Source organism: Aptenodytes forsteri, unplaced genomic scaffold (genome assembly GCF_000699145.1).
Source record: "Aptenodytes forsteri isolate BGI_AS27 unplaced genomic scaffold, ASM69914v1 Scaffold81, whole genome shotgun sequence".
Taxonomy (NCBI): domain Eukaryota; kingdom Metazoa; phylum Chordata; class Aves; order Sphenisciformes; family Spheniscidae; genus Aptenodytes; species Aptenodytes forsteri.
In genome coordinates, this window is record NW_008795259.1 from 1,376,621 (window position 1) to 1,388,301 (window position 11,681).

The window sequence follows — 11,681 nt, forward strand, 5'->3', positions numbered from 1 at the left end:
CATGGTGGTGTTGGGTTGACGGTTGGACTCGATGATCTTAGAGGTCTTTTCCAACCTTAATGATTCTATGATTTTCTCACTCAACCCCATGGCTCTCTATTCAAGATATATCCAGGTTTTGGTACTGAGAAATAGTTTTCTGGAGAGGATAATTTGAACTCGGCTAGCAAAACTCCCACTCCAGAAGAAGTCATAGTAAGATTTCATGCGGCTTGAATGATGAAAATACCTCTCTATGATAAAGCTAGTAGTAGTGCTTTAAATAACATGTATATTGCAATATTTTATATGTGAGTGCTAGACCTCCCAGATGTGTAATATAAAAGAGAAGTGTTAAGAATATCAAATGCAGGTGCTGAAGTTGCACCTTGAATTAACCGAGTTCTGAATGTAGTGCGCTTTCATTGGAGTTCCCATTCAGATTACAAATGATTAAAGTTCTTAATTGTAATTAACTTTTAAATTAAATTATGTTTAATTATAATTATTACAAAATACAAATTATTACAGTTTTCAAATTACACTCTTTTGGTAGGCAGCCACTGGACAACAGATAGACCCTCCAAAAAACTGGAGGGAGAACGATAGTATATCATCTGATTCTTTGCATGAGAACATAGCATGTATACGAGGTCTGATACAGTCAGAGAAGTGAAAAGAGGTATAAAGAACAGTGTAATACAGTACAACAAAAGAAGTACTGAGAGAGTTTCCACCAGAATCTGCGAGATGCTTTTTCCTATTTATAATTTTCTACTTCTTTCAGTTAGTGTAAGAAAAAAAAATTAAAAACATTTAAAAATGGTGGCTCAAACTCTACTCCCATTTATTATTAGTTTTATTATAGTATCTAGGAAATACAGTAAAAAGATTGTATGGCCTATTACGTAAGGTACTATATGATATTCTGACTGTCCCACTCCTTTCAACAGACTAATTCAGTAGCATTTCAAGCATATTTTTTTGCCTTCTACCTCTGTCTTCAGCAAGTAAAATCTCCCTTTTATTAGTCTTCTCAAAATCCAGTAAATAGAGCAATGTATAGAGCACTGGAAGACTTTTATTTCTTACTGCTTTAATGTAAACATTTCTTTTTCTCCATTTTCTACAATCAAGTTGTTTGGCCAAGTTTAATTTAGAGTTCTTGGTTTTTTAAATTCTTGCTTTAAGGTCAAAGATTACTGTAAGTTAGGCCAATTACACTCTTTAGACTTTTCACTCCACTGGAGCTTGATGCAGGTGCAAGGCCTGTAGGCATTGTAGAAGGGTGGGCTCCTTCAGTTTCATCATTTCATAATGCTGGCCCACACTGACTTATCTTCATAGATGGAAAATTTCCACTGAAGTTAGTGAAAAAATAGTTTGTATAAATTGAACAGAGGGTGTCACCTCTTGTTTTGCAATAGAATGATACAACTCTACTAGTACTGTAACAAGTATGGGTGAAGCTTACTCAAATTTATCCTCAGTTGCCTTTCCACCTTCTCTGAATAGATTACTGTCAAGCCACGTGAACTCTCATTTTTCTAATTAGTTGATGACAGAATGCAGTTGACCCCCTAGGAAGGGCCGAAAACTGATTAAGGACTTTCTACTCCAGCATTCCGAGATATCACTTGCTCCCAAAGAAGAATATAAGCAAGGAGATACAAGCAATAAAGGGGTTCTCTCCACTCACAGAACAGGGAGCCCCTGTCCAAGTCCTTATGAAGCATCCTCAGATGCGTGTGGAAGAAAATATGCCAACTGCTGTTTAGAAAAATTATCATTTCGGAAGACAGTTACAAACTTTAGTGGGGTCATCAAGGATCTAGAGCAGGCTCAGCAAGAACAAACCCAAATCACGGATCTTCAGTGTGATATGGTTTTGGAGAAGGTTAAAGGCAGAGGAAAACTATTGCTTCACAAAGGGAATTTACATCTAGATGATGTGACTAGGAGGATGAAGTGGAATCAGAAGAAACAGCCAACACAGATTAATGATTCTTACTATGAAACCATTTCTCTGAAGAACAATTTTCAAGAGTTAAAACCAAAAACTGTCCAGCAACAGCATCTGGGAAAAACTGTAAACAAGTTAAAGAAGGATACTGAAGAACAAAGTGAAACAAAAGGCAAATTCACAAAGGAGAAAAATGAGGCTAGGAGTTGGCTGATGGTCACGCAGGAAACTTTATTCAGTGCTATCAAATGTCTTGAGGATGCTGGGACTGAAAAAAAAAAAAAAAAAGCCCTTCTGAAGCACGTGGAAGAACTTAAATCTGCATATTATCTCCTTCAAATAAAGCATGAGGCAGAACTGAAGACCAGGCTTAGGAGACAGCGCTTGGAGATGGATCATACCATATACAAGACAGACAAAAAGATAGGGGAACTGCAGCATCTCAGAAAAAAGCAGAAACATGAGGCCAAGACTGTAACTTCAGCCCTGCATATGCTAAGGGAGGAAAAGGAGAATACACAGAAATAGCTCCTATCCTTGCAAACAAAATTCCAGGGAGAAAAGGATGGCAGGTTGGCAGAAAGCCAATGGCTGTGATCCAAATATAACAGGCTAGCTGCTCAGCTTAAAATCCTGCAAGCAGGACTTGAAAACAAACAAGCTGAGATGAAAAAAATGCAACAGCAGATTTGTGAGTTCAGAAGAGAGAACCAAAAGCTTCAGCAACAGAGAGTGAAAGACCAAGAACAAAACCGCATCCTGCAGCTTGAAACTGCCAGATGGAAAAAGAGATATGATAAAGTCAGAGAATCACAGACAGCTGAGGTATAATTCAGACAGATACAACACTGTAAGCATCGTAAGTATCTATAGCAGATAGAGTTTCTAGTTGCCATGTGCAGCAGTTCTTCCCTTCTTGGGACAAACTTCCACTGACTCAATCTGAGGGTTCTGACCAAGAAGTTGAGAACCAGGAAAGTATATAAACTTGTGTGTCTCTTCAAGAACTTTTAAGTTAAGATAGCACTCCTCTTAAGTCCTTTACTGGACTTGAGTCCCAGTGTGGAATTTTGTCTTATACAAAGATTTATGCAATCATCTAATTTCAAGTAGTGATCAAACACTTTGCAATTTATTATTTGAAATAAATGAGGGAATAAAAAGTTATGATAATGGCCTTTTTTCACTTCTTCAAGGGGAAAAGGAATGAAAGGATCGGAATGTAAACGTTGCAAAGTTTGACACCTTATCTCTTTCTTCAACTTTGCAGAAGCTTCTAGATACAGTTTTGTCTGTATCTTCCCTGGGTTGGAGAGGTTCAAGACTGGACGCAGTATTCTAGATGCACTCTAACACTGATTAGAGAGGTAATAGTCACTCACCTTGATCTGCTGGCTGTGCTCCTCTTGATATAGCCCGGGATGCTCTTGGCCTTTCATGCTGCTGGCTCATGGCAGCTTAGCATCTACAAGGACCTCCCAGGTCCTTCTCAGCAGAAGCTTCTCCCTGGCCAGTCAGTCCCCAGCCTGTTCTGTTGACCGAGGCTCTTACTTTCCCTGATGCAGGACTCTGTCTCTGTTGAATTTCGTGAGGTTCCTGTTGGCTTATTCCGGCAGCTTGCCTAGGTCCCTCTGGGTGGCAGCCCTGTGCTCAAGCGTATCCGCCAGGCCCCCCACCCTGCCACCTGATTTGGCACCATCTGCAAACCTTATAAGCACTTTCGCCCCCTCCAAATCATTGATAAAAATATCAGATTGGTCCTGTGACAGACCTCTGCAGTATTCGCCTTGTTACTGACATCCAGGTAGAATCTGAGGCTCCTGAGAGCCAGCAAATTACTGCTGAGCTGATAGTGACTGTTGGCTAAATGACAGAAGTTAGCCACATCTGATCTATAAACTCCCATACCCTCACCCATTCCCCATTAAAGAGCTCAGCGACCTGGAGGCAGGGGTCGCTTCAGATGCAGAAGCCTGTAGGGCTGTGATCTACTTTTGTAGCCTGCCTGCAGTCTTCAGCAAAAATTTGGAGATTTACTAGGAACCATCAGGGAACCCTGGGGGCAAGGTCCCATGGTACTCAGTTCAGGGCTCAAGAAAGCCCAAGCTGACTGTCAGGGAGCGTGCAGCAGGAATAGGGCTGATCCACAAGGGAAGATGGGCCAGAAGCTGAGGGTGACCCCAGCACAGGCAGCGTCCCACCAACCATGGCACAGAACCACAGTACCTGGGTGAGGTGGTGACAGCAACAGGTTCTGCCAGGAGTCACGGTGATTCTGAAAAGTCAGCATCTCCTCCAGCTGATGATCCTTGTATCATCGTTTCATAATGTTTGATAACACTCCTGGTGCATCTGACAAAGGTTAGATATGTTATTTTACCCCTTCATTTATTAGATCATTTATTGATTTGATACGCTAAATTTTTATATAAATTGTGTGAAAAATAGAGCCACGACAAAATAAAAGAATGAAACACAACATGGTTGGGCTTAGTTGCAAAACTGAATAGGTAGTAAAGAAACTGCTTGATTCTTACAGGTAAAAAACTTTTTTTTCCCCCCTTGTTGAAGGAGCTTTGCTCCTTCATTGAGCAGGGAAAGAAAACAGTGTTCAGATCCAAAACATATTGTTCAAATTTGAATGTACCAATAACAGTACATAAAGCCATCCTACAAAGAAAACAGATCTGCTTTGTTCATGTTTCATTCATGTTTCAAGTGTAATGTCTAGGAATTAATTGAATCTTCAGTTTTCCTTTTTTTTTTTCTCTCCTTTCTTTAACACTGGTAACATAGCCACAGATGGTTTTCTTATTTATTGATTATTCCATATGTAATTACGTGTACATGTTCTCTTACTGATTATATTTTACTTCCCTATTCTACAGACTTTGGGCTTAAAATACAATTTTTCTTTCACCACATCTAACAAATTACACTGGCCTGCTCTTGGATTCTTTTCCCTTACTAACATGACTAAACACATCTTAATAGAGGCTCAGAAGGCCTCAAACACACAATGCTAGGTTTCATAATATATTCTGTATTTTAATACTCGGAAAGCAAATCTATGAAATAAGTACAATCTTAATTACCTATGAGTAGCTTATGTGCTCAGGATCTTAAGACGACTGGAGTGTTCCAGTTTCTCCTAGTAATTCTCTTTGCCATTTGTCATAGCTGGTCTTGGTCAAGACACCACAGTTACCCTGTGGTGTACTCTAGGGAAAGGCAGTGATGAACCCTGTGCTAAATTTTCATTCTCCGTCTGTTCAAACACTGTTAATTTTTCCCACTGTAACACTCACTAGGACACAGATCATCCTTCTACCGCTGAACATAACAGGAGGAATGAAACTATTATTGAACTGCAAGAAAAAGTGAAGAACCTTACCCTTGAAAAGAAAACCTTGGAGAAAAAGGTAGATCTTTCCTGAATGCTTGAGGAATGTACAAATGGGTCTGTCCAGCTGGTTAAGAAAGGTTGTGTAGTACAAGAACATAGAAATCTTAGTAATCCTTTTTACTGGACTGATTATGAAAGCTATTTGATTCACAGTGTTTTCATCACACTTTCCATGTGCCTCCCGGTAAAGGAAGTTTACTCTTCAAATTATTGCTTATTTGATTACGTCCAGTAAACACATAATTATGTCCAGTATTACACATAATATCGTATTAGTTTTCTATCATTATAATGCCTATTGAGATTTAATTATCAGATTTCTAGGTCACTTTGGAAATGACTCGGAAAAAAGCACCCTTCACCTGACACTAGGTGTTACATCCTTCTATTAAATTAGTCACTTCTAAAACAAACCTGAAGGTTTCCATTATAACATAATGGAAAAGCCAAAAACAGTCAAATTATTTGCACTATTTACTCAGTAACATACACTTAATTGGGAAGATCATCAAGAATGGAGTCAAGAAATGCTTTCAGTGACTCTAATGAATATGAGAAGCACATGCCTGAGAATGTGCAGTACTCTATGTGCAGTGTCACAGAGTATATACCAATCCTTTAGGAGATACTTCCACCCAAAGAGGGAACGGAGAGTAATGATGTGAACTGAACCTACAGCTCCTTTACTCTGCAGGCTTTACCTTCTCCAGGCAAGCCCAGGAGTCGATGTTCCTTACCTCCCACAAAGGGAGAGAGTGTCTAATAAAAAGGTTTAGCTGCTTTGTAACTTATTCTATAGGCTTATCTCTCAGGCCAACTAGATAAAGTTTAATGGAGAAAAGCCCAAGCTAGTTGAGGATAACTGAACGTACATACTGAAGGGCGTGATACAAAGATCTGAACAGCTGGTTACATTTGATAGCTGTGATTCTATAGCTAAAAGAATGTTTTAAGATACATACTAGAAAGAGGCTCCACATAGACTGTATAAAGCATTATTTCCAGCTCAGGGTTTACCACTGACAGTCTGTTCTTAAAAACTGCTACTGCAATTGATACTTTTTTATAAGACAAGGTATGTATAAATTACAGTTGAGTCTCAAATTTTATTACTATGAACATTTAGTTACAGAAGTACATGAAAAACATAGCAATCACTGGACAGTTAATGAAATGAAAACTTTCCAAGATGAAGTTGCTGAGGCAAGTTCATCATTATTCACAATGATAAAAATTAGAGGTTGGAGGTTGATTGGATGTATGAGCACTGCCAATACAAATATTAGTGTACTGTGCCCCTTTCCCTCTTGCTCCTTGTTCTTCTGTGTTCACATAGAGTTTATACAATGGAGTCTGGAAGCTGATTAGGGCCCTGCAGCGCATTAATGTCCTAGGAATAAATATATAATACAAGAGATGCAGGCCTCCTCAGCTTGCTAGTTGAGTATTTGCTACTAGCTTCTGGCTAGACAGCTACTTGAGCTCCTTTGGGAGAGATGCATGAGTACACACAGTCAGTAAAATGTATGTATGTTGCACTACACCTTGTTATACAACAAACACAGCAGAAGGATAGGGTTGCACTGACATGCAACAGGAGAGCTGAACACTGCTAGCAGCGCTTAGGATCTCATTAGCCTGGTAACTTCTCTAGCACAGAGATGTCCCGATTCCCTCTTGAATGACATGATAGTGTTCAGAACTGGACCTGTTTTCTTTGCAGCAACCAGACATCCCTGCTATCCTTCAGGACTGTAATGTAGTACAATCAAAAAAAGTGTGCATCAAGGAACTCGGAACACTAGCCAAAAAAAAAAACAGTGGAAATTTGTCCCATTTTACTTCTGATGTGAAAAAAAACATATGGGATTTCTTGCTGAACTGTGGGAAGGTGGTTTGCAGCCTTTCACCTCAGAGCTTGCCAGTAGCAAACAACATCCATGTCTACGTAAGCCCCGAGGCCCTCCAGAACAAACTGTCAGCAGTTCTGAACCATGCCAGTTAGCTATGCAGAACTACATCAGACTCATTTCCACTCCTGAACTCTTCCACAATACGAGTCCAAATTATGTAAAAATGGAACGCTGGTACCTTAAGCCACTGTGCCACCTAGGCTCTAATACAAGTAAACTCTCACACCTACCAATTTGTTTGATTGAATTCAGAAATGTGAACATAATTTGTATCTTGATGTTGACCTCTGGCATTTCCAGCTAGGTTTCAGCCAATATACAAGGATTAGTAGATAAACCTAATAAAATTGACATGATGAATCTTTAGTCTAGTACAACCAAAACCACAAACCCACCTGGACTCTCAGGCTAAATTTTCTTGCAGAATTTTAAAATGTTGCACATACTATTTATTCTTTATAGACAGTAATTTAACTGTTTAACAAAAGATTTGATCTTTTACTTAAAGAAGATAAGATAGACTTACCATAGTCTATTAAGTTCTCTCTCTAGTACGGTCTCACAACTAAAACACTTAGATGCAGTTGGGGAACTCTTCAGAAGTCAGGACTTTCTCCAACTTTGTACTTTCCTAATTTTACAGTGTAGCACCCTTCTCTTTGGTGAGAAAGACTAGACTTATGAATTCCATGTCCACAATGACATAAATCTGCCAAATAGCCAGACTACCACTGAATTAGCTGCAATAATTAATTTACACTGTATAGTAAAAATAGCTTTTTATCTTTTGGTGTCAACAGCTTTGTTTCTGCTCTTCATGCAGAGGCAAGACCAAAAATCTGGTGGCTAAAAATCATCTGTATATATTGCAAAACCATCACCCCAATCTTCAACCAAAGTGTTACAAAGAGTCTTAAGCTGGGCAACCTTGAGCTAGGCCAAAGGGAGCTCTTAAGTTCCTTTCCTGTTGCCATCATAGGAAGCGTATGGAATTCATAAATCTGATTAAGCAATCACGGTTGGTGATGACAAATTTATCTAGATTACTAGATTTTTCAGTTGATTCTTTCTGTTTCTCAGAAACATATCTAATTAGTCAAGCTCATGGAACACAATTTCTCCATGTATTTGTATCAGGTAGATCTTCAGTGAGGTATCCCTCTCTGTTTTTTTCAGATAAAATAAGGAACCTGTGTGTCTTTGAGGCAATTTTGCTGCCATAGGGTAACTAAAATTCCTTCCTGGAAAAAAAATTGGGAAAGCACCGACTTTCAAAAAACCCCCGCAATTCAGGCTAAAATCTAGCAGATCTCATTAAGAGCTCCTGTGAAAACTGGTTTGTCTCCCGCACTACCACCCAGTCAGAAGCAGCCGACAGGACTCCCAGGGCTGAGGCTTGTGATATGAGTAATTTCTGCCCGCATCAATTTCAAGTAAGTTGATCCCCCAGAGTTGTAATCAACAGTGAGAGAGAAGAACACCACCTTGATAGGTCCAAGTAGGATATTCTCATTGGAATCATTAATAACTGCCACATACAGCAACTGTTTGTCATTTTGAAAAGTACTATAGGAATTAATAGGAAAAATTATCAGAATTCCATATCCATAGAATTCCTTCTCTAAACTACAAAAAGTAATGAAGAGATAATACTTGATACAATTCTCTTGAAGTATAGGATTACCTCTTTTGATTTCAGCAGGCACTACAAAATATTCAAGGGTAGGAAATAACCAACCATTAGAAGAAAATTTTACAGCTTTTGACACTTTCTGAAAAGCAGAAAAATTGGTCTTATCTGTGAGCCCATGAAAAGAAAAAACAATGAGCTACCTTTTCGGTGTGCACTGGATTGGGGGGTTATTCATCAAAACTATTGCATTGACCTGAACCTGAAGAGAATCAGGAAGTAGTGCAGTTCTTGGCATATGGTGGCACTGCAAGGTACAGACAGGTGGAACAAAGTCCAGAGAAAAACAAATGAGCAAAAAAGTTACATTTTGCTAGCATGTAAAATTCCAGGAAAACTCAGTGAGCAAGTGAAAAAGTTAACCTCCTGATTTTACCAACAAAATTTCCCTCTACATTACAAACAAGATCCCTGTCCTAGCCAGATAACATTTCAGCCAGCTTTTTCCTGAGACGTCCCAGTACACCATCCAAAACTGAGAAACAGGAAGCAGACAACAGCTTAGGACTGTACGTACGACACTGCTCCTAAAAGCGCTTTGCTGAATCCATCTCTCATAGAAGCCACTGAGTAAATGCTGACGAGGCAGTCCAATAGGTTCTTAAACACTCTGCCATGCCAAAAGCAAGTATTAATGCAGAAATAAGTCTCTCTATGTACATAAACAACTATTTGTCTTCTGCTGATATCTTAGAAAAAGAAACACACATCTGGGAGAATAGTTTAAGAAGTTCAAAATGGAAACTGGAAACATGAGGTAAACTTTATTTATAGTCCACAGACATTAAGAATGCTCACCCTTTTTGTAATACATGTTATGAAACTGAAGGCATTTTTCCTAATAACAGTTTTACCTGTAATTTCTAACGGAAACACTTTTTTAAATCAAGGATACAACGCTTGTACATAACTGTGACCACATGCAGAATTCCTGTGGGCAACGTGAACTCCAGTCTTCTCAGAATTAGCATCCGACATAAAAGATGTCAAATCTAAATGTTACAATAATGGCAATTATTGTCAACACTTATTTTGTTATGTGTGTGACTAGACACACAGAGCAGCCTGTGCAAAAATAAAAAAAAAATCTATGCAGTTTGCTTCAGTTATTCATCATCTTTCCTTCCAGATTATAAATTGTTCATTATGGGCAGAGTACTTAGCACAAAAGAACCGCAGCCTAATAGGCTTTTAGGCACAGCTGTAATATTGCAGTCAGTCTGGGCTTGGTGTTTTGCTAAAGCTAGTCAAGATAGCTCAATTATTTTCACACACACTTTTAACTAACACCTTTCTGTGCCCCCACCACAGGAAAACTCAGTAAGAGCACCACACAGGTTAATTAATTAGTAATACCAGGATCAGTTAACTTAGATGGAAAAGCAGCATATAAAGTACGTAGTCACTGTTTAGAAGACGCAGAATGTTTCAGATCCTACAGTGCTAAATAGAAAACCTCCTATAGCATGCTAGTATTCTCTCTGTTATTTCCTCCAAGGAAAAATATTTGGCTGCTTTTCCAAAAAAACCCCAAACAAACAAAAAAACCCCCAAAACAACCAAACCATGACTAAGTTAAGTTAAACATGTTTGGCCAAAGATTATTACATTAAACAAATCTAAAGACCTTTGCAGAAAAAGTAGTATTATACCATTGGGCAGATATTATTTGACTAGAAATACTTTTATCAGTAGCAATGGATGGTCTTCAGTTTTCATAATCATGCTTCACCTTCAGTCAATACTTAACAACATTTCAGTAACATTTTCAGCATGTTAAAAATATGATTAAGATAAAACTTAGCTAGAAAGGTAACTTTTGATAATTTTTGTTGTGCAATTTGCAGGTTCAAAATCAAATGAATGAAAATAATATGTAAAATGAAAGATGAAAGACTACATTTACCGCTGCCATCACAGCAAGCGGCATATGCGCAAATGACAAAGTTGCCACAAAATATGGAACACAACTTAACACTACTTATGTTTCATTGTACCCTGTATGCAAATCGCTGAATTAACTGTGGGAGAAAAGAGAAAGCCTGGGGGCTGGCTTTGGCCTTGGTATTTTCACTGAATGTTTTAACTGTGGGATTTGGGAAGGCTTTCCATCTTAATACACCTTGCATTCATTTAACAAAAGATCCACCGAGCTAAAGGTAACTTACCACTTTCATATACATTGTCTATCACACTTTGGGAATTTTTCTCAACTAAACCATCAAAGATATGATTGAAAACCAGTTATTCTAAAGCAATGCAGAGTTGTGAGATTTTTTATAGCTTTTGTTTCAGTAACACTTTATCCTTGCTCTTTAGAGATGCACGTTAGTCTACTCTACAAGAGAAAGCCTCATCCGTTGGATTTTACTCCTCTCCTCACAGCACGTTAACAAACACGACTGGCATTCCCCCCGCTACAAGCAACCTAAGCTCAAGGCAGAGCCTCTCACACCGCCGGGTGCCGAAGCCGTGCTGGCAGAGAAGCGGCCCTGCCCTCCCACACCTAACCCCTCCACCCGTTGTGGCCAGGCCGGCCCCGACAGCCACCCCGCACAGACGCGGGCAGCATTTCCCACGAGCAGATTAAAGCCGCCCCACCGTGTTTCGCACGGGCAGCGTGAGGCGCGCCCCCGCTGCCCAGGGCGCCGAGAGGCCGTACCACCCCTCCGGCGGGAACCCCCCGGCCCCAGCCCGACCTCCCCGGCACCGAGCGCCAACGCCAGCCCT

General features: G+C 39.5%; 3 protein-coding genes across 3 annotated transcripts in view; 2 read left to right on the forward strand and 1 right to left on the reverse strand.

Annotated features, from left to right (window-relative positions):
• RIOK1 (RIO kinase 1) overlaps positions 1 to 7,145 on the reverse strand; it is a 29,845-nt gene extending 22,700 nt beyond the window's left edge. Inside the window, exon 1 of the mRNA XM_009279165.2 lies at positions 7,142 to 7,145. The gene's annotated coding sequence lies outside the window, so the exon portion shown is untranslated. The remainder of the gene's footprint in view (positions 1 to 7,141) is intronic.
• Positions 1,943 to 5,379, forward strand: CAGE1 (cancer antigen 1). Its single transcript, XM_019472031.1, is given in 2 exon segments — positions 1,943 to 2,767; positions 5,254 to 5,379. Coding segments are annotated over 2 exon segments (951 nt in total).
• A 2,044-nt stretch (positions 7,146 to 9,189) lies between the features above and the next one.
• The window catches only part of SSR1 (signal sequence receptor subunit 1), a 28,750-nt gene continuing 26,258 nt past the window's right edge, over positions 9,190 to 11,681 (forward strand). The window contains exon 1 of the mRNA XM_019472033.1: positions 9,190 to 9,205. Within this exon, the coding sequence (XP_019327578.1) occupies positions 9,190 to 9,205 (16 nt within the window). The remainder of the gene's footprint in view (positions 9,206 to 11,681) is intronic.